General features: G+C 42.8%; 1 protein-coding gene across 1 annotated transcript in view; it reads right to left on the bottom strand.

Moving 5' to 3' along the window:
- Positions 1-8,426: 8,426 nt before the first annotated feature.
- The window catches only part of SLC15A1 (solute carrier family 15 member 1), a gene marked incomplete at both ends in the record, with an annotated part of 48,467 nt that continues 33,197 nt past the window's right edge, over positions 8,427-23,696 (bottom strand). The window contains 7 exons of the mRNA XM_082859268.1: positions 8,427-8,618; positions 9,559-9,666; positions 11,148-11,291; positions 11,842-11,950; positions 12,073-12,180; positions 22,581-22,630; positions 23,448-23,591. Of these exons, the coding sequence (XP_082715394.1) occupies positions 8,427-8,618; positions 9,559-9,666; positions 11,148-11,291; positions 11,842-11,950; positions 12,073-12,180; positions 22,581-22,630; positions 23,448-23,591 (855 nt within the window). The remainder of the gene's footprint in view (positions 8,619-9,558; positions 9,667-11,147; positions 11,292-11,841; positions 11,951-12,072; positions 12,181-22,580; positions 22,631-23,447; positions 23,592-23,696) is intronic.

Below are 23,696 nucleotides of genomic sequence, written 5' to 3' on the forward strand. Positions count from 1 at the left end.
GCTGGGCTTGCCCAGGGCCATTGGGCAAAACACCTGTGGTCATTTAACCAGGTCCTGGTGCTACCCAGGTTCTCGGGCTTCTGCTTTTTAGAAACAGGAAGCAACCGAGGTGACTGCCTCGATTGGTGGCTTCTGCTGGGGAACAGCAGAGAGAAGCAATGGAGGGCCATTCCCTGCCCAAACTTTGTCCTCCCATTCTGACACATCCCTACATAAACTCTTCACAGCTAGACCCTGGCGAGCTGGTCTGGGTACTCAATAATGCTTGCCAACTCCACAAGGGCAGGCTTTATCCATTTTGTACCCTTAGTGTACTAAACTGCATTGAGGGCTTCCCTGGTGGCGCAGTGGTTAAGAATCCGCCTGCCGATGCAGGGGACACGGGTTCGAGCCCTGGTCCGGGGAGACCCCACATGCCGTGGAGCAACTAAGCCCACATGCTACAACTACTGAAGCCCACGTGCCTAGAGCCCATGCTCCTCAACAAGAGAAGCCACCACAATGAGAAGCCCGTGCACCGCAACAAGGAGTAGCCCCTGCTCGCCGCAACTAGAGAAAGCCCGCGCATAGCAACGAAGACCCAATGCAGCCAAAAATAAAATAAATTTATAAAAAATAAAATAAAATAAACTGCACTGAGCACAGAGCAAGTGCTTACTAAATAATTGTTGTTGAAGGAATGAAATAATAATTGTGAGTGTTTATAGAGCACTTACTACTTGCCATGCACTATAGGAAGCCCAAGCACTGCACATACATTCTCTTCTAAATTAGGCTGACCAACTCATCCCAGTTTGCCCAGGACTGTCCTGGGAACTCCCTCAGTCCCTGACAAACAGGGACGGTTGGATCCTGTATTAGCCAGTTTGGGCTGCCTTAACAAAATGCCACAGACTCAGTGGCTTAAACAACAGGAATTAATTTTCTTACAGTTCTGGAGGCTGGAGGTCCAAGATCAAGATGCTATCAAGGTTGGTTTCTGGTGAGGCCTCTCTTCCTGGCTTGCAGATGGCTGCCTGGGGGTGGAGGGGTGAGGGAGGGAAAGAGGGGGTAGCAGTGGGGAGAGGGAGAGAGCTCTCACTTCTTCTAAGGGCACTAATTCCATCATGAGGGCTCCCTCCCTCCTGCCTGAGCTGCCTGCTGTAGGGCCTTAATACTTATTGGACACACATGGGTTGTGACTGTTAGTAGCTGAGTGGGATATATTAAGAATTCTTTGCAGGTTTGTAAGCCAAACCAAGGATCCAAGTAAGACTGATGACTCACTGAAGGTTAGTCTTACCAAGACTGAAATCCGTTGAACAGCATGGGGCAGCTGAGAATGTCATCTCTGCCCGAAGGTACAGTTTCAGGAGGGGCTCTCGGCACCTTTTGCTGGTAATTGCAGAGCTGGGAAGCCTTACACAGCGAGTTCTGTGAGAGACGGCCTGCACCTCCCTCCTCTTCCCTGTGGTGATGGGGGCAGAGACTGCTTTAGGAGCTACATATGAAACGGAAACTGTTAAGGGAAGCACTTTCTTCATTCAGCACTTAAGGCAGGACTTGCACACAGCAAAAGCTCTTAGGGCCCCTCACTGGCCTCTGGGACCTGCCACCTGAAGAAATGCAAGGCTCTCAGGAATTCCCTGGTGATCCGGTGGTTAGGGCTCTGCGCTCTCACTGCCGAGGGCTAGGGTTCGATTCCTAGTCAGGGAACTAAAATCCCACAGGCTACGCGGTGTGGCCAAAAATTATTTTTTTAATTAAAAGAAAAAAAACAACTGGAAAATATTAGAACAAACAACAACAAAAAAAACGTGCAAGGGTCTCTGTTTCAAGGGCACCAGAACAGCAACCTTACAGATCTGGCTCCTGCTCCTTATGAGTCTTTAAACACATCTGTTGTGCCTCCAAGTCTCCTTAGAACAAGCCAAACATTCCAGAAAATAAAAACCCTGGAGGCTCTGAGTGGTCAGAGGTCAGGAGGATTTGGGAAGGGGGGACAGACGCTCCGTGGTCAGGCTGCAGGGGCTGGAGGTGGGCTGTGTCCCCATGGACACACCTCAGAGCCCCGGGCAGCCCAGGCTCTCTCCTGTTTATTGCTTTTGATCAGGTGTGAGCTGGAGGCCCCAGACACTCAGGGCTTCTCCGGGAAGCCTGAAAGGCCTCCGACGTCACAGGATGGAGATGAGTGGAAGGGGGACTGCTGGAGGCCTCTGGGAGGAGCAGGGAGTGGGGAGGTAGTGTTTAATCAGGATGAAGTTTCAGTTTTGCAAGATGATAAAAGCTCTGGAGCGGCCGGTGGTGAGGGCTGCGTAGCCGAGTGGATGCTCTTAATGCCTCTGGACTCTGGAGACTTCAAAATGGTTCGCAGTGAACTTTGTCCCATGTGTTTTACCACAGTGAGAAAGGAAACCAGACAGCTTGCCCGCTGTCTGTGGCCCCTGCTGTGACTTGCTGGCCACTCCTCCTTTGTAGCCCACACCTACCCCTGCCTCCCAAGCCGGCTGCCCCTCACGTGAGACCCTGGCCCCTGCATGGCGAGCTTCAGAGCTGATCACCATGACCTCGGAGGCGCCAACGCCAGGACTCCCACTGGCCATGGGGGCGTGCAAAACCCAGATCCACGGGGGAGGGGGTTCCAGTGTTTCCAGAACGTCACAAGGTCTTTACAGGAGGTCCTGGATCCCTCTAAGATGGTAACTGTGTTTAATCTGTTCTGTTTCATCCTTTGAGAGCAGGGTTTACCAGCCTCTCCTCCCTACACATGGCCCCTCTTGGCCATCTAGGCCAGCCCTGGGGTGTCCACCTGGATTTCGGGTGGATCGTGCTTCTCGGAGGCCCCCCAGTGCCCCCTTTGTCCTTGTCCCTGGTACATCACTCCTGCCATCACATGTCTGCATTTGACTTCGTGAAAAAAGACAGTACAGCCTGCTGATTAGGAGAGAGGTACTTCTCCCCGCTCAGACATGCTTGGGTTCACATCCTGGCTTGGCCAACTGTTGGGTATATGGCTGTGGGCAAGTTACTTAAGCTGGTTATTCCTCAGTTTTCTCATCTCTAAAATGGGGGTAATGACACCTTCTTTATTATTGTTATAAGGATTAAATTCAGTTAATCCATACTGTCCAGTAACCATTGGCAGTGAGAGGCAGGCTGGTGTAGTGGCTGGTAGCCTGGGCTCTTAAGCCAGATGGTAGATGTGACCTTAGGCAGATTACTTGGTTTCTCTGTGCCTGTTTTCTGCTCTGTGGAATGGGAATAATAACAGGAATCTAAATTATAGGGCTATTGCAAGGACCACATGCTTGTAAACATGACACAGTAAAGTGCTTCACATGCTGTCTGCCCATATTCAGTGTCCAATAAGTGTTAACTACTTCTATTTGTCATTAAAAAAAATGAAGCTGCAGGACTTCCCTGGTGGCGCAGTGATTAAGAATCCACCTGCTAATGCAGGAGCACGGGTTTGAGCCCTGGCCCAGGAAGATCCCACATGCCGTGGAGCAACGAAGCCCTTGCACCACAACTACTGAGCCCATGTGCTGCAACTACTGAAGCCCACGCACCTAGAGCCCACGCTCTGCAACAAGAGAAGCCACCGCAATGAGAAGCCCGTGCACCGCAACAAAAAGAAGAGTACCCCCGCTCACTGCAACTAGAGAAAGCCTGTGTGCAGCAACGAAGACCCAGCACAGCCCAAAATAAATAAATTTATATAAAAAAAAATGAAGCTGCAGAAGTAGTCCAGAATGCATGACAAAAATCTATGGCTAAAATGGTCAACAAAAATTAAACTGAAAGATGCATTTAATAAAGTAACTTTATAAAGTCTAAAATAGATGCAAAATAAATGTTAGTACCCTGAAAGAAATAAAGAACATCCACAAATGAAAAAAAAGATTATGGAGACACGTGGAAACAAAACAAGAATAGGCCAATAAGATTCATGTGGACGTTATAACCACTGTCCAAAATATTCTGCATCAAAACGTCTACAAACAATAAATGCTGGAGAGGGTGTGGAGAGAAGGGAACCCTCCTACACTGTTGGTGCAAATGTAAACTGGTGCAGCCACTATGGAGAACAGTATGGAGGTTCCTCAAAACCTGAAAATACAGCTAGCATGTGATCCAGCAATCCCACTACTGGGCATACACCCTGAGAAAATCATAATTCAAAAAGAGTCATGTAGGGCTTCCCTGGTGGCGCAGTGGTTGAGAGTCCGCCTGCCGATGCAGGGGACACGGGTTCGTGCCCCGGTCCGGGAAGATCCCACATGCCGCGGAGCGGCTGGGCCCGTGAGCCATGGCTGCTGAGCCTGCGCGTCCGGAGCCTGTGCTCCGCAGTGGGAGAGGCCACAGCAGTGAGAGGCCCGCATACTTAAAAAAAAAAAAAAAAAAAAAGAGTCATGTACCAAAATGTTCATTGCAGCTCTATTTACAATAGCCAGGACATGGAAGCAACCTAAATGCCCGTTGACAGAAGAATGGATAAAGAAGATGGTACAATGGAATATTACTCAGCCATAAAAAGAATGAAATAATGCCAGGTGCAGCAACATGGATAGACCTGGAGATTATCATACTAAGTGAAGTAAGTCAGACAAAGAAAGACAAATATCATATGATATCACTTATATGTGGAATCTAAAATAATGATACAAATGAACTTATTTACAAAACAGAAACAGACTCACAGACATAGAAAACAAACTTATGGTTACCAAAGGGGAAAGGGGAGGAGGGATAAATTAGGTGTTTGGGATTAACATATACACTAGTATATATAAAATAGATAATCAACAGGGACTTATCGTACAGCACAGGGAACTCTATTCATATTCCGTAATGACCTAAATGGGAAAAGAATCTGAAAAAGAATAGATATATGTATATGTATAACTGAATTAATTTGCTGTACACCTGAAACTAGCACAATATTGTAAATCACCTATACTCCAACATAAAATAAAAATTTAAAAAAACAACAAAACAAAAACCCCACAAACTATTCTGGCTTTTAGGTATAAGCAATGAAATCCTGCTATGTACAACGAAAGCATTTCCATTCCAGATACTCTCCCCAACCCATGTAGGACCGTACTTCAACACTCAGCCAATGTTCAAGTCAGTGAATTATTTTGATTAAACACTGATCAGCAACTTAGAGAAAGGTGTAAAGCACAAAAAAATGGGGGCCAAGGAAAAGGCAGAAGACCAGAGGTTGTGGATCTGGCCCCATGCGTCCCCCTCGGCCACTCCTGCCCCATGACACTTACCACTGTCCAAAGTCTTTTGTCTAGAACCCCCATGGTCGCACCCGTCAGTCTTGATTACGTTTGGAAGAAATGGGAAGATTAGAGGGAAGATCACTCTGAAAACTCACCCCTGATGATCAAAGTGCCCTGATGCCCCCCGTCCCCCCTCTTATCCTTTAAAGGCCAGTGGAGGTCACATTAACACTGAGTTAATGTTTTCGTCCAACTGCAAAGCATACTCAATATTAATGTCGTAGTCGATCGAGGGGCAGGTCTTCATTCAACATTTGGAAGCCTGGTGTGTGCCAGGTACCCTCAAACAGAGGATTTTAGAGACTTCACATTGTCTTGTGTTCTCTTTGTTTTGTAGGAGAGGAAAATGAGATTTGAAAGGTGAAGAGTTGCCCCACGTTACCCAGCGGCTGTAAGAAGTGTTAGGACCAGAATATATTTTGAGGATTTAGGATGAGTTCTCTTTGGATTATTGACGAGAGTGGGGTAATGGAGCTGAGAGCTCATCACCGTGACTGTTGTTTTCCTCCATCAAAGGCATACTGTGTAAGTTAGAGGGTAGAAATGACCAGAGAGGCTAAATCCGTAGTCCCTTATAGCGAGTCTTTCGCACTAGACCTTGTCAACGAGGCGCATTCAAACCGCTGCTCAAGGTTCAGTCCTCAGCCTCTTCCATCTCACCCCTCGTGGTCCAAGAGATTTTAAATTGTTATTTAACACAAAGAGGTCAACCACCTTCCGGAAATTAAGTGGATCACAGGATACATGCAGAGAGCTTCCGGCCCACGGCGAGCTGGAGAGTCACAACACACTGGGGGTGTGTGACAGGAGTGCAGAGGAGAGACAGCCACACTGTTGCCAGAGCTGCTCCAGGTCTCTGCTCAAAACCTGCCAACCCCTACCTTTAGCAGGAGTGAACATAAATCTTTAAGTTAAAGGGTCCAGAGATAAGAAAGGAAGCTACAAACAAAAAAACCCAGATGGGAACTTCCCTGGTGGCGCGGTGGTTAAGAATCTGCCTGCCAATGCAGGGGACACGGGTTCGAGCCCTGGTCCGGGAAGATCCCACATACCGCGGAGCAACTAAGCCCGTGCGCCACAACTGCTGAGCCTGCACTCTAGAGCTCGCGAGCCACAACTACTGAGCCGGCGTGCCACAACTACTGAAGCCCGCATACCTAGAGCCTGTGCTCCGCAACAAGAGGAGCCACCGTAATGAGAAGTCTGCGCACCGCAATGAAGACCCAACGCAGCCATAAATAAATCAATTAATTAAAAAAAACAAACCCAGATGGAACCAGCTGGGACCAAGATGGTGGCCCGAATCGAATCTGACCTCCAACAGACCCTGAGTCTCATTATACACTGATTTTACTACATTAGCATATCAAGTGACACACACCTATCAAAGGCCATGACCGGACATCAAGGACCAAAAAAGGATAAACGCGGTGGCGCTCCACTCCCTCGGAAAAAGCGCTGAAAGACTAATGCATATGCCTCCCGTCATTAGCCTCACTCCTCCTCCCTTCGTCTTGACTCTAAAATGAAATCCCTCTCACCAGGTGGGTGAGAAGTTGATCTGTGAACCTACCTCCTGTCTCTCCATTCTTTGGCCCATGAATAAAGCTTGTGCTGTGTCCATCTCAGCTTCAGTTTTGTTATTTGCCTTCTTGAACCCAGCTGGGCTAGGGCTCAAACAGGGACCATGCAACTTAATTTGGTAACGAAACTGGGGAACAGGAAAACCGTTGGAGGAAGTGGCCTGGATCCTGAATATGAAGAGGATTTTGCCAGGAGGAGTGCGTGGGCGAGGGGTGGGTAGAAAATAAGTGTCTCAAGACCTGATTTTTCTTTTGCCTTTGACTAGCAGTGAGAACCCATTGCATTCCAGGAACTAGAAGAAGTTGGTAGATCAGAGAGAAAGGTGACATATCCACAGAAGAAACAGTTAAGGAATGAGGACTTGATCCAAAGGGTAGAAAAGGTCCTCAGCAAGCTTTGATCATTACATTTGCGTTTCTCACTCTAGACTTTGTCTCTCTGTTTCATTCCGTCTCCCCGCTGCCATGACAAGCTTGTGCATGAAGCATCTTCGAGATCCAAGCTCCTAACCCAGGAACCAGTTTCCACATGCAGAACTGTGCACACGTCTGTCTGAGAGCTGTTGCTCGTTTTTCCAAGAGTGCCAAAGCAGACTCGTTCTGAGTCTGATACCTGGGAATGGTTATGTGATAAATATCTATAGGATGAATTTGGCAGGAAGTGTTCATAATATTTTGGAACGATTTTTATTCAAGTAGAAAAATGCTCACGAGTATTGAGAAAAACACTTTGAGATGGTACAAATACGCACACGGGAAGCTCCTAGTAGAAAAGAGCAGTGTAGCCACAGATAACCCCGAGAAAAGCAGGAAACGAACTTTGATAGTTCATGTTCCTGGAATTTACTGTATGTGGGTCTTGCTTTGTTCATGCTTGTATCACCTTCTGAGGAAAGTTTAATGAGCGGGCACAGCTTTTATAATCAGGAAAGGAAATGTTAAGGATTTCTTACTCTGCCCCCACCCAAATACACAGACACTTACTCTTAAGAATGAGAATTTATTTCATACCATTGAAACTCTAAAGATCATGACTTGCCTTTACCTGAGTAGTTTTTTGAGTTATACATAATTTAAAAAGAGGTAGGGACTGGAAAGACAAAACTAAAAACAGAAGGTAAAGTTACCAGTTCCTACTAGCCGGTCCTTATGGTGTACCATTCTAAAGCCTAAACAGTCACTTTTTGCCTCATTTAACATTGTTTCCATAGAGTGTTTGAATGCAAACAATATGGAACTTTGCCACCATTTCAAAAATTCAAGTTAGGCCAAAATAACTTTGTGTGTTAGGAAAGGAGTTAAAGGCAGGGTATGGACTCAGTGTTGTAAAAATATGTGTATGTGTGTGTGTATGCTTTAAATAAGACTTCTCTGAAAAACAAACAAACAAAAGGGCTTCTTTTAGAGTGTTAGGTTCATTGCTGGCTGCTTAGGGAACAGCTTTCTTGGTTTGTTTCACAGTTCTGAAGTCTTCCCCATCAGCGGCCATACAACAGAGTGTCCTGCCCCCAGGGGACAGACACCTGGGCACATCCTGGGCCCAATCCGTCCTCCACTTGCTTCTTGATATTCACAGCTGTGTCTGTAAGTCAGAGTCCAACTTGGGATATGGGTCACTCTCTTCCGGGTACTTTTTCTTTTCATCCGTATCAAACTGAGCTTCAATCTCTGCCGGACTGACGTACGTATAGAATCGGGCCATGACGGCAAATATTACGCTGACGACCAGAAGCAACCCCGCAAACAGAATATACTCGGCCCACTTTGAAGGAATTGAAGTTGGCGCAAGGAAAGAAACAAAAACAATACAGGTTATGGGAATGTATATATCGCGGGTATGTTTTCTGGAGACATCCAGATCGAAGGTGTTGGAAATGAAGTTGTTAGGGGAAACTGGTAGCTACTGCCACAGATACAGAATGGCCAGCTTTTCTTGAATGCCCAATGTAACAGTCACATTCTTGGAACGGCTCTGGAGTGCAGACACCCAGGACTTTAAGAAGATGAGACAGAATTTCCGAAAAACCCGAGTCTTAAGACAAATAGCTGGCCCCTGGAAGGATGGGGACCCAGAGCACACCAGGCAGAGTACTCTTGAGAGAAAAAGAATGTGCTGAAATGTTCTCAGGTAAGACCCCCATGTTATCTTTCGGCAAAACGTTGAGGTCATGAGCATGCAGGATTAGCACAGGCTCTGATGGGGCCTGGTGGGGGAAGTAATGAGTCTGATGGGGTAAAGGGACAGCTCCCTCATGAGGCAGAGATTCTGAGTGCTGATGGAGAGTTCCAGAACCAGAAAAGCCCTCATTATTTTAATGGGAAAAATTACGACAACCTTTAGGATGGCTTTAACTTTAGGTACTGTGAAACTTTCTGGATAACACGCCTGCTTTGGGGCCACTGAGCCGCATTCACTGAGGCCAGGAAAGATGTTTCCTTTGGTAGTAAAACCATATGAGCGTGTAGGTATGTTAACCCCATCTGGTTACATCTGGTTATTTTCCAAGTAGAAATAAGAAGCATCAGCACGCACTTGGCCATAAGACCTTTTTGTATCTGCACTGTCTGGCTGGTCTGGCAGTTCTACTCAGCCATTAGCCAAGAGGACCACGTGTGTATACAGACAGCTAGGGAGGGTCGTCGCGATGACGATTAACAGGTGAGAAGACAGAGGTACGCGCGATCTCTGTCTGCACCAGTACCTGTTCGCTGAATGAGCCCGCTCCTGCTACGATAAGGACAATGAAGTTGCCAGCTGCCACTGTCAACAGCCACCCTGCTTGAAGCACTGACTTCATGTTGGAAGGAGCCTGAGGAAACGAAACAGAGTGAGTCCCGATGTAGACGTCAACCGCAGAGCGGGAGAACACAGCTGACTCACCGACTCCCTTCATTAGGCCGTCTACCCCCAAAATGCACATTAAGAGTCAGGCTGGTCTAAATGCAAAAAGGATTATCACTTGGATAACAAGACATCCCAAATGCTCCTGTGGTATGAACACACAAGAATCCTTTGTTTTTCACTCTCCACATGCTTGCAAAGCTGTCATCTTAATGAAATGGACGAATCTATAGGTGAACCAATTCTGCTTCTACAGAAGAATTTTCAGACAAAGCCATCCAGTCCAACCTCTCCTTCCCCCCAGATGGAGGCTGCTCTCTGTGCTGTCACCTTGCTCTTTGGGGAGCTTCCCCGCTATGTCACCAAAACTTCTCTTAGAACTCTTGTCACCTGTGTTACAGTCATCTCTTTAACTAGACTGTGAGGTCATCGCAGAAAGGGATTACCCAGCTCATATTTACAATCTTTACTGCAAAACTTGAAGGTATTAGGCACGCTGGGCTTAGGACGACTGTCACTGTATTTTGATAAAATAGTTCAGAACCTAAGGTCTAATTTAGGTATCAGCAAAATGTGCCTCATTAGTCTAATAGTCACAAAAGCAATACTACTTTTTAACTTTTAAAAGCTAGGCCTTGGGCTTCCCTGGTGGCGCAGTGGTTGAGAGTCCGCCTGCCGATGCAGGGGACGCGGGTTCGTGCCCCGGTCCGGGAGGATCCCACATGCCGTGGACAGGCTGGGCCCGTGAGCCATGGCCGCTGGGCCTGCGCGTCCGGAGCCTGTGCTCCGCAACGGGAGAGGCCACAACAGTGAAAGGCCCGCGTACCGCAAAAATAAATAAATAAATAATAATAATAAATAAAATAAAAGCTAGGCCTTAATCAGTGTGTTTACTGGGAGCTACAAAGAGACCTCGAGTGAACCTTAAAAATAATGAGGACACAGACCTATGCATGAGCCTGCTATGAACAGGTTGTTTCAGAACGTGGGATCCACTGACCATCACGACCCTGGTAATGGTTGTTAATGTAGTTTTTCCTACTTAGGACCCCAATCTCTAGCATGTGACTGGGAATTCAGATACCTATATATGGACACTCATGATGCTAAATTGTAATATTCCTTTTTTTTTTTTTTTTTTTGGCCACGCCATGTGGCTTGTAGGATCTTAGTTCCCCGACCAGGGATTGAACCTGTGCTCTCGGCAGTGAAAGCATGGAGTCCCAACCACTGGACCGCCAGGGAATTCCCTAAACGGTAATATTCTTATTCAGTAAATAAGACTTGGTAATTTCTAAAACCTTGTTTGGTAGAACCTACCATAATGCTTTCTAGAATTTTCTTTTACACTGTAAATACATGGCTACCCCAGCTTTTAACTAAGTCCCAGCAGCATTATTTGAAGGCAGGGTTGTAGGAGAGGGGTGTACAGAACGACAGATAGGAAACCTGAGAATATGAGAACTCCAATCCCGTGACGGAGAAAACCACCTCGCCGCAGGTGAGGAGGAAGTACTGGGGGATTTGCAGGGCCATGCTGACTGTGTTCGGGGAAATATCTTCAACTACTATCGGTTCGAGGCAGCCGTTATCCTAAACCAGTAAGGCAAAAGCAAGAAGAAGAAATGAAAATCGAGACTGCTTCCAGAATAAAAATTGCTCAGACAGGCAGACTGAATTTGGACCTTCAGGGTTACACCAAAGGATCTATCCAGAAAGTACACATTTTAAATGTAAATATGCAACACTGCATTTTATCCTTGGGATGGGATGGACTTGGTAGGATTTGAAAATATGTTCACTAGCTTTTTCTTCTTAAATAAGAGAGCAGATTGGAAGTCAGGTTTGTTGAAAACATTGCCAGCTCTTTGAACGAAAAGCTTCCAAGGTCCATGTTGACAGTCTATGAGGACAGTGGTCAATGTGAACGTTTAGAGCAGGTCAGTCTGTTTAATTTTATTCTAAAGGTGAACTTAAGGCAATGATAAACCACAGAATTAGTGGTGAACTGAATTAATTCTAAATTCGTTTAAAATACAGATCCTAATATCACTCTGTTAAATCATTACTATGTCCTGTTTTCAAGGACTCATATCAATAAACTTTGAGTGGAACTTCTGATTCAGTGCAATGAGTTACTAACCTTCCTTGTGATTACATAGGTATACGCACTACCAAATCCAAGGTAGGATGTTTCAAACTCATTTCCACAGTGTTGTGCAATCTCTGATGAGTTTATTGTGAAGCTCTTTCTATGAAAAGGAAGATTAATATAAATTAACGTTCTTGGTATTGAAAGTTTCAATGTATTATTTAAAGGAAAAGACTTGAAACCCTTGAACTTGGGAGCAAAGTGTCCACTGCAGGTACTTACCTGCCAGAAGAGAAAAAATGATATTCGCTGGCATTGTGACTGGGGACGTTTTCATAAATTTCCTCACCCATTGTGACACTGAAGCTCTCAGCAAGAGTATTTACAAATCTGAAACAGAAAACCATCTGTCTTGTGAGTGGACTATGGAATGACTTGCTCCAGGTCACAGTATGTGCATCTGAAGTTGGGATCTGTTCCCTTTTGGAAGGAATTTAAGATGTCTGCAGAAGATTTCTACAGTATAAAGGCAGAAAGTAACTTACTCTAGGTTTGTCCTTGCTCACCTCATGAGAACACACCTAAAAGAATCTATTTAACACAGGTAAATGCCGGGAACTGTTCTAAGTACTCTCTGACTAGGAACTATTTCAGTGGTATTTTGGGATATTAAGTACAGATTGAAATAGCTGCTGATCTCCTCCCCCTCTGAAAGGCAGCCATGTCTTTGCGCTTCTTATTTCAGAAGCTTGACAGCCGAAGTGATGAAGGACCAAAAGCAGTAGTTGCCGAGTACCTAAAAGACAGCCTCCAACTGGGGCTTCTGTTACAGCGTCAGGGAAGCCCATTTATTTCCTTTACTTAAGAGCAGCTTCAGGCAGGGAGGGGCTCCAAGGAGTGGACAGGAAGACATGGGCCAGCCCAGCAATCAGAGACAGTTTGGAGGAATTCCCTTCAGATGGCAGAGACCTGTGTCTGCAGGTCGTGGAGTAACAGTGATCAGCACCCCACGGGAATACGGCTGGGAATGGAACACCCAGTAGGACTGGGTGCTGGGTCCCAAGGTTTCCAGTCTCTGAAACATTCCCTGTGCCCAAGCTTCAATGGGGCCGTTTGAGAGTTGTCTGCCTCCAAAGGACCATATAGGTGGTGACCGGGTGGACAGATGATTAGAGATCCCTTCCTCAAGTGTTCCAGGCTAGAGAAGACTCTGGTACTCTTGTACTGCCCCAGGGAGAAGGGGGCTACCCCAAATAAGACCAGCGGATCTCTCCTACCAGATAGGTGATTGAAGGCATACAGAAGATTATCCAATTCAGAGAACGAGAAGTAATAACAGTATATACCTAAGTACCATAAAGAACAATTTAACTTCCACATCCCTAAAATACATGGTGATGGAATAAAATTTACGTTTTAAGGCAGGACAAGAATATGGAAACATAACATTCCCTGCTCTGTATTGAGCGCTCCCTGATATGCAGTGTGCATTATTATTATTATACATTAACTCGACCTCCCCAAAGGTGGGAACGCTGGCTCCGCCATAAAGATCTTCTGACGTCAGCAGTGTAACTCCTTGGAAGATAACATTCTTTCCTAATTCTGTAAGGGGTCGTGGTGACCTACTGCTTGCTTTGTATGTGCAGACTTAGACTATGTGTTTTTGGTGAACCTTATGTAAAAATGTGTGTCATTTTGATGTACAATCTTTTGCCTCAAAAATGTATATTTTGAAGTACCTTTGTGGTGGTGTTTTTTTTTTTTGGCCATGCCAGGCAGCTTGTGGGATCTTAGTTCCCTAACCAGGGATTGAACCCAAGCTCTCAGCAGTGAAAGCGTGGAGTCCTAACCACTGGACCACCAGAGAATTCCCTTGAGGTACCTTTGTATAAATGAAGTACCTTTGACTTCTAACAAGTGGAACAGTCCTCAGAGTTTTTTGAAAGACTGTCTCCTGGGTTATAATCTTTTAGATCTGCTCAAATAAAATTCTCTACTTCTCCTTTAGATAGACTATTGATTAATTTTTTTGTCAACAGTGGCCAAGTTTCATCTACTTTGTGGCAATAAGTAATATTGGTCAAATTCCAGGGACTGAGAGAACATTTTTATGAATGAAACATTTGACTTGGTGTCATTTAACAGGTGATTAAAATAGAAAACTGAACCTGATGTAGGTCAACAGGAGCCTAATAGAGTGAATATTGCTCCAAACTGTAAATGCCACTTTTATAAAAGGTTAAGATGAACCATTCAAAAGACAGACGGTGGAAACAGTATGCAATTAGGAAGTAGACCCTTGGGCCTGGGGCCTGGCTTTATATATTATAAGCCAGAAGACTGAATAAATCCTATCCTAAGGCTTGAGTACTACTGCCTGCCTGACATATGTCTCAGGGCTGGTACCAGATACCAATAAGAATGGAAATAATCTGAAAAAAAAAAAAAAGCAACATCACACGTATCAGATGTGTTTTCATATACACACAGAAAATAGAAGAGGATAAACAGCAAACACATTCTGAGTGCTTCAAAAGGCATGGAAAGCGGAGGTTCCAGATCAATTGTGCTCTAAGAGCTCTGATCAGGCAAATCCTCGGGTCCACTAGGCTTCAAGATGGCCTGACATCTTAGGAGCACCAGGATCTAAGCTACAAAGTGATCATGGGAGGAGGGATGGAGAGTGGGAACCAGCTGAGAAAACAAGATGGGACCAGTTCCTTAAAGAATAACGAGGGGGGCTTCCCTGGTGGCGCAGTGGTTGAGAGTCCGCCTGCCGATGCAGGGGACGTGGGTTCGTGCCCCGGTCCGGGAAGATCCCACGTGCCGCGGAGCGGCTGGGCCTGTGAGCCATGGCCGCTGAGCCTGCGCGTCCGGAGCCTGTGCTCCGCAACGGGAGAGGCCACAACAGTGAGAGGCCCGCGTACAGCAAAAAAAAAAAAAAAAAAAAAAAAAATTATAACGAGGGGACAGAGATATTTGTTCCTCTTCAATAAAAAATTTTTTAAAAAAAGACTTTATGAGCTATAGTTCACATACCGCAAAATTCACCCTTTTAAAGTGTGCAATTCAGTGATTTCACTACAGCCACATGGTTGTGCAACCATCACAAGAGTCCAGTTCTCATCACTCCAAAAAGAAACTCAATGCCCGTGAGTAGTCTCTCTCCATGCCCCCTCCCCACAGTCCTTGGCAACCACTAATCTCCTTTCTGTCTCTGTGGCTTTGCCTGCCGTTTCATGTAAATGGGATCATACACCAGGAGGTCTTTGTGCCTGGCTTCCTTCACTTAGCATAATGTTTTTAAGGTGTATTCATGTGACAGCATATAGCAGTACTCCATCTCTCTTCATCACTGAATAATATTCCATTGTATGGATAGACCACATTCTGTTTATCAGTTAATGGGCATTTGAATTGTTTCTACATTTTGTCTATGGTGAATAATGCTGCTATGAACATTCATCTACAAGTTTTCGAGTGGACATATATTTCCATTTCTTGTGGGTGTATACCTAGGTGAAAAATTGCTGGGTCATCTGGTAACTCTATGTTTAACATTTTGAGAAACAGTTTTTCAAAGTGGTTGCATCAGTTTACATTCGCACCAGATGTGTATAAGGATTCCAATTTATCTGCCTCCTCACCAACACTTTTTATTACCTGGTTTTTTTTAAATTTATTTATTAGAGCCTGATGAATGTGAAGGGGTATCTTGTTGTTTGGATTCACATTTCCCTAATGAATAATGCTGCTGGGCATCTTTTCATGTACTTTTTGGCCAACAGTCCCTTTACTATTGAGTAGTAATAATTTTCATACATTTGGAATATAAGTAACAATTTTCATACATTTGGAATATAAGTCTCTTATATATGATTTGCAAATATTTTCTCTCGTCCTGTCGGTTGTCTTTCACTTTGTTGATGGCATCATTTGTAGCACAAATGTTTTCAATTTTGATGAAGCCTATTAGTATTTTTGTTGTTGTTGTTGTTTGTGCTTTTAGTTTCATATATAAGAAACCACTGCCTAATCCAAGGTCACAAAGATTCATTCCTATTTTTCTTCTAGAAATTGTATTGCTTTAGTTATATTTAGGTCTATGACCCATCGAGTTAACTTTTATATATGGGATCAGTGAGGTGGGTGTTCAACGTCAGTCCTTTGGATGTGGATTTCCACCATTTTTGGAAAACTCCACAATTTTTAAAATGAAGATATCTTTCTGAATCTACTTATGGCCAATCATGTCCCAGCTACACTCCCTCCTTAAAGGGAGTGTTTTTTCAGTATGGCAGTCGTCAAGACCAGGACTGAAATAAACTGAACTGACAGTAAATCTTAAATTGAGATTTTTAGCAACCAAGGAAGCATACAATCACATTATCTACATGAATGACTTCTGTACCTCTACTGAATAAAAATATTTGTAAAATATTGTTTTTTAAAACTTTCTTCATCCTTTTTATATTTCTTTTTTGTATTACTTACGATGAACATATTAGTTTGGTACAGTAGTTTATATACATTTATAATTTATAAAGGATACCATATTCATACATTGTGGGTACATGCTCAAAATATTTTTATTGAATGTGATAAAAGGTTTAAAGATCACTGCCCTCGAGAAACTTCCCACATGTGGACAAAGAAACATATGTGAATGTGGACTGTGACATTGTTTGGAAAAATGAAAATAACCTAAATTTCCTGTACAGAGGAATGGACCAAAAAAATTGTGGTATATCTACGCAATGGAATATTATACAATGGTTTAAGTGAATGGATAAGGGACACATATATGAATGTGACTAAATATTAAAATAATATTTTTAATGTAATATATTTTATAATATGATTGCAGAATGACATATACACAAGACAATAACTTTTTTTTTCTTTTTTTTTTGCGGTACGCGGGCCTCTCACTGTTGTGGCCTCTCCCATTGTGGAGCACAGGCTCCGGACGTGCAGGCTCAGCGGCCATGGCTCACGGGCCCAGCCGCTCCGCGGCATGTGGGATCTTCCCGGACTGGGGCACGAACCCGCGTCCCCTGCATCAGCAGGAGGACTCTCAACCACCGCGCCACCAGGGAAGCCCAACAATAACATTTTAAGTTTAAAAACATGCCAAAAACATATTGTTTATAGATACATATATATGTAGCAATATGTAATGTTAAAAAAATTCATGAGAAAGATTAGTATCAAACTCTCGACCACTTTTTGAATGAAGTATCTTGCCATTTATTTAAAAGACTGTAGTCTGTTAAGTCCTGCAGCTTCCTGATACCACATAATTAAGAGGATTCCATTTTGCTTAAGATTCTATATACTATTCCTTTAGTTCATATATTACTCAGAAGTCTGACTTCCTGAAATTTTTGAAGTTGTTCTAATTATCAGTTTGTTTCTGACGCTAGCTTTTCAGAACTTCCCTTTTTTTTAAATGTGTCTCCTGGGCATTACTGAAATAATAAATAATAAAACCTTTGATCAATTAAGAATTTGTTGTTGCCAATAAAAAGAAAAAAGTTTCTGGTTTATCTTTTACCACATGGATGGATTGGTGGAGTTAAGTGTTGGTGACCTCATGTATCCTTCTTTTGTAAGATCTCATCAAAGACAATGAAGGAGGAGAGGGAGAGGGAGAGGAGTGAGGAAGGGGGAAAAGGGGAGGGGAAGGGAGAGGGGGAGGAGAGGAAGAGGAGGAGAAGAACGAAGCTTTAACAGCACCAGAACAAGAGAGGATACCACAATCTAAATTGTCCAAAGTTTCTAAAGTTAGGAGACTTTTTTTTTTTTTTTTTTGCGGTACGCGGGCCTCTCACTGTTGTGGCCTCTCCCGCTGCGGAGCACAGGCTCCGGACGCGCAGGCTCAGCGGCCATGGCTCACGGGCCCAGCCCCTCCGCGGCACGTGGGATCTTCCCGGACCGGGGCACGAACCCGTGTCCCCTGCATCGGCAGGCGGACCCTCAACCACTGCGCCACCAGGGAAGCCCGGGAGACATTTTTGACAAAATCAAAGCAATGGATTCTGAGGCACAAAGGAAATCCCAGAGGTGCTGCCAGCTCAGAATCAAATACAAAGGTCAGGAAAGGGCCAGGTGACCGTTATCAGTGTACTTCCTTCCAGGTCTGCTGAGGCAGTTGTGTGTATGTGCGTGTGTGAGGGACAGAACAACAATCCAGAAGCTGGAAAAGGTATTAGGGGCTGAATTGTGCTCCCCACTTCCCAATTCATATGCGCAAGTCCTAACCCCCCAATACCTTGGAATGGGACTGTATTCGGAGACAAGGTCTTTCAAGAGGTAAAATGAAGTCATGAGGGTGGGCCTTAATCCAAGATGACTGGTGTCCTTATAAGAAGAGGAGATTAAGACACAAGCACACACAGAGGGATGACCATGTGAAGACAGAGGGAGAAGATGGCACCTACAAGCCAAGGAGAGAGACCTCAGAGGACACCAGCCCTGCCGACACCTTGACCTCAGACGTCCAGCCTCCAGAACGGTGAGGAAGTCATATTCTTTTTGTTTAAGCCCCCCAGTCTGTGGCACTTTGTTATGGCAGCCCTAGCAAACGAATACAGAAGGGAACAAAGAAAACGAGGGAAGGAACCAAACATTCAAAGGGCCTAGTGCAGGCAAGATGAATAAAATCACATCCAGACTTACTTTCACTGCAGAGAACTGTGAGAACACCAAGGAGAAAGGCGATAATAAAAGCGTGGGGAGAAGAAAATGAAATCAACTACAAAGACTGGCAGACGCTTTTTGTTGGTTTTTTTTTTTTGTCTGCACAACTAGGTACTAGATGCCAGTAGGAAAAAACCCTCCAAGGTTCTGGGAGAAAATAGCATCCAACCTTATGATGAAGTGTACGAATAGAAAAAGGCATTTTCAGGCACGCAAGGGCTTGCAATTTACCTCACAGCTTCTCTTGACAAGATAACTGAGCATATCCCACAGCAAAACAAGAAAGGTGTCCCAGAAAGATGACACGAGATCCAAGAAAGAAAGGCAGAAACCTGGGCATACGATGAAAATTCTATGAGGATAGTGGCCTCACAAGGTTACAGAGCAAAGGTTCCAGTGAGATCAAAGAGCATGCTGAAGGTTTCCAGAGACATGGAGCCCTGGATCCGCTCACCTTGGGGATAAAGGCTTATGCTTTTGTCAATGAGAGGTCAAGTAAGTTACAGGAAAAAACAAAAGCTAGGCGAGAAAGCCTTGGTTAAATTAAGGCAATCAAGATGCAGTACCACCGAACAATTCATGGAATGTCAATGAATCTTGACATTCAGAACATTTCCCTTTGAGGATACATTTTCAAGTTTATAAAGTTACGTTCTCTTCTCTTTCAGACTGATCACTCTTATTACACTACAACTAATATTTATACAGTCAAATTGTAAATCCTGTGTATTGATCTATTTTTTAGACTCCACCTAGCACATGAAATACACGGAAAAATAAATGTTAAGTATTAACAATGTGAAACATGGGCAGTAAAGAGAGATGAAGAGTACATTAATTTCTTTATATCATTAAATTAGTAGATACCACCGTAATAATATACTTATTTCTCTATTAATGTGTTCTAGTGGTAGCTAGTAAAAGCTAAAATCAGAAATTTGGTTGTAGCCACAAAGAAATGGGAATTGCAGTAAGGGTTAAGGCAAATAGGAGACCTACTCTCATTTTTCCCCAATTTACTCTTATTAAAAAAGTGTATTTATAGTAAACTGGCTTTTTTGCTATATAGTTCTATGAGTTTTAACACATGTCTAGATTTATATAAACATCATCACAATCAGGATACAGACCAGTTCCATTGCCCCCAAATCTCCCTCATGCTACCGCGTAGTTAAACCTTTCCTCCACTCCTACCCATGTCAACCACTAATCTGTTCTTCATTCTTAGGGGTTTTTTTGCCACTTCCAGAATGTCATATAAATGGAATTATATAGTATGTATAACTTTTTGAGATTGGCTTCTTTGATGGCAAAATGCACTTGAATTTCTTTTATATTGTTGCATGAATCAGTAGTTCGTTCCTTTTTTTTCTTGAGTAATATTCCATTGTATGGATGCAATAAAATCTGATGTCTGTTTATCCATCACCCACTGAAGGATATTTGGGTGACTTCCAATCTTTGGTGATTATAAACAGAGCTTCTATAAACATTTAAGTATAGGTTTTATGTGAGCATAAACTTGCATTTCTCTAGGATAAATATCTAGGAGTGAGATGGCTGGCTCACATGGTAAGTATCTATTTAATTTGACAAGAAATTGCCAAACCGTTTTTCAGAATGGCTATACCATTTTGCACTTCCATTATCAATGCATTGGGAGGTCTAGTTGCTCTGTATCCTCACCAGCACTTGATATTGTCAGTTTAAAAAATTATAGCCAGCCAATAGGTGTGTCATGAAAACTCACTGTGCTTTTAATTTATATTTCCTCAATAACCAATGATGTTGAACATTTTTTCATGTGCTTACTTGTGTATCTTCTTTGGTGAAATGTCTGTTAAAATCTTCTGCTCTATTTTTTAACTGGATTATTTTATTATTGAGTTTTGAGAGTACTTTATATATTCTGGGTACAAATTCTTTGTCAGATATGTATGTGATTTGTAAATATTTTCTCCCTGCTTGTAGCTTACCTTTTCATTCTCTTAACAGTGAGATTTATAGAACAGATGTTTTTAGTTTTGAGAAAATTTATTTTTTTTCTTTTATGGATTATGCTTTTGGTGTCATATCTAAGAACTCAAGTCACAAAGATTTTGTTTCCCTAAAAAAATTTAATAGTACATTTTACATGTAGGTCTGTAATCAATTTTGAGTTAATTTTCCTACATGATGTATAAGATTTGTTATATAATTTTGTATAAAATGTGAAGTTTAGGACAAATTCACTTTTTACATATGAGTGTCCAAATGTTTCAACACCATTTTTTTAAAAGACTAAACTTATTAGCCCATTGAATTGTCTTTGTACTTTTGTCAAAAGTCAGTTGACTGTACTTGGGTGGGTCTATTTCTGGATCATTACACTGACCAATTATGCTAAGTGAAATCTGCTAAATAGAGAAAGACAAATACTGTATGGTGTCACTTATATGGGGAACCGAAAAAGAAAAAGTTGAATCCATAGAAACAGAGAATAGAGTGGTAGTTGCCAAGGAAGGAGGGAATGGTGAGGGGAGACTTTCAGTTTTAAGATGAATAAGTTCTAAGGATCTAAATAAAGTACAGCATGGTGACTAATTAATACTATATTGTATACTTGAAATTTGCTAAGAGATTGGATCTTAAAATTCTCATAATATAAAAAGGGTAACTTTGAGGTGATGAATATGTTAATTAACTTGATTGTGGTAAATATTTTACAGTGTATACATGTATCAAATCATCACGTTGTATACTTTAAATATATATGATTTTATCAATTATACCTCAATAAAACTGGAAAAATCATAAACCAAAAACCAATGCTACGATTGAGATAGGAAATGCACTAAACCTATAGATCAATTTGGGGAGGATTGACATCTTTTCTATATTAAGTTTTCTAATCAATGAAACCAACATATCTCTCCATTTATTTAGGTCTTCATTGATTTCTCATCAGCCTTTTGTAGTTTCAGCTCTCAAATCCTGTATATGTCTTATAAGATTTATAATTAGTATTTCATCACTTTTTTTTGAGCTATGGTAAAAGGTATAGTTTAAAAATTTCAGTTTCCAATCATTTATTGCTAGTATATAGAAATATGTTCGTTTTGTTGTTGGCCTTGTATCCTGTAACCTTTCTAGACTCACTTACTGATTCTATGGGCTTTTTCTGTAGTCCTTGGGACTTGTTGATGCAATCTTGTCTTCTGTGAGTTGGGATAGTTTTATTTCTTCCTTTCCAATCTAGATGCTTTTACTTATTTTTCTTGCCTCATGGCACTAGCATCCAGAAGGATTGTGAATAGGAGTGGAGTGGACAATCTAACCTGGTTCCTGATCTTAGGGGGAGAGCATTTAGACTTTTGCCTTTAAGTACAATGTTAGCTTGGATTTTTTTAGATGTACATTTTCAGAGTAAGGAAGTTCCCTTCAGTTCCTAGTTTGCTGAGAGTTGTTAAATGAATGGATGCTGAATTTCATCAAATGCTTTTTCTGCATCAATTGATATGATGATGTGGCTTTTCCTCTTTAGTTTATTAAGATGATGGATTTTATTTATGATTTAAAAAACATTGAACCAGGGCTTCCTTGGTGGCGCAATGGTTAAGAATCCGCGTGCCAATGCAGGGGACACGGGTTTGAGCCCTGGTCCGGGAAGATCCCACGTGCCGCGGAGCAACTAAGCCCGTAAGCCACAACTACTGAGCCTGCGCTCTAGAGCCCGTGAGCCACAACTACTGAGCCCACGTGCCACAACTACTGAAGCCCACGTGCCTAGAGCTGGTGCTCCGCAACAAGAGAAGCCACCGCAATGAGAAGCCCACGCACCGCAACGTAGAGTAGCCTCCGCTCGCCGCAACTAGAGAAAGCCCACGCACAGCAACAAAGACCCAGTGCAGTCAAAAATAAATAAATTTAATAAATTTAATAAATAAATAAATTAATTTTTTAAAAAAACATTGAACCAGCCTTACATTCTTGGGGTAAACCACATACTCTCATTTTATATCCTTGTTATAGTTGAATTTTACTGTGGGTATACATTAGTTATGTAAGAAGCTGATATAACTTAAGTTTTAAAGAAATACACATACCTGATTCCATTTTTTCCATTTTCTGGCTTCTGGTTAAGGCCATCCTTTACCTGAGAAAGAAAACATTTTCAAATCTAACTCATCAGAATAAGTTCAGAAGGAGAGTGATATTGGCATTTATCTTAGGAGCTAAGGGCACCATGACTACATTTGCTGGGCTCCATTCTTCAGCCCTGGTTCACCTGAAGTTAAGATGAGCCTCTACAACTTTTCATGCTTGCTTTCTAGTGGTTCCACAGAACACTGCTCTCCAAGAATTTAGGGCAAGCCACTCAACAGTTCCCTAATTAAACACATTACCAAGAAGTCTTAACTCCATATCGCAGTTCTGTACAAGCTCACTTAAATTCACCTTACAGAATACGCACAACTCCTTCATTAGGTCAACTACACCTTCATAGCTTCTTTATATGCTGAATGGAATATCCAGATGCCTATATTTTGTTATGAAATCATTTTTATGCATTTCTATTGCTTTTACCTGATGTATTCACTCTATTTTTTTAGAGACGGCTCTAATTTCCCAATTACTCAGTGCAAATTTTTTAAATGAATGCCATTAAAGATATATTTGAAACTTTATCTCAAAAAGTCTCTGAGAATCCACACAGGTACTCTGTGTGACCTGTGTGCACATACACTATACCATGCCCAGAAGGTCTTTTTAAAATTTGTAAAATTACTATTAACCCTTCCCATCCACCAGTCAAACCTTTACTGGAAGTCAAATGACTGTGTCCTTGAAAAAGGAAGAATTGAGGATTATCTAATATAATACTACATGGGGAGGAAAAAAAGTCACCCCACTAAAAGGCCGTGTCTCCAATAGCACAGTCAAGAGTCAGCTGCAGGTGTCCAGCTACTTACCACTTGGTAATGGTTTGGGGCCCAGACTAGAAGGATATGGCGATGGCCCTGCTCAAAGCCTTTTACTGGAGTGGGTGGTGATCCAGTAGAAGAAATGTTTATACTTGTCAGTTTGTCTGCACTGAAAGTCATAAAATCACTTGTCTATAATGGGGGGAAAAGAATCACAGTTAATACCAGAGCCTTATTCTGCACTAACGCTGTCATGCATATTATTGGCATTCCCAGGTCATGTTCATACACATCCAA

The sequence above is a fragment of the Leucopleurus acutus genome, assembly GCF_964270905.1.
Source record: "Leucopleurus acutus genome assembly, chromosome: 18".
NCBI lineage: Eukaryota > Metazoa > Chordata > Mammalia > Artiodactyla > Delphinidae > Leucopleurus > Leucopleurus acutus.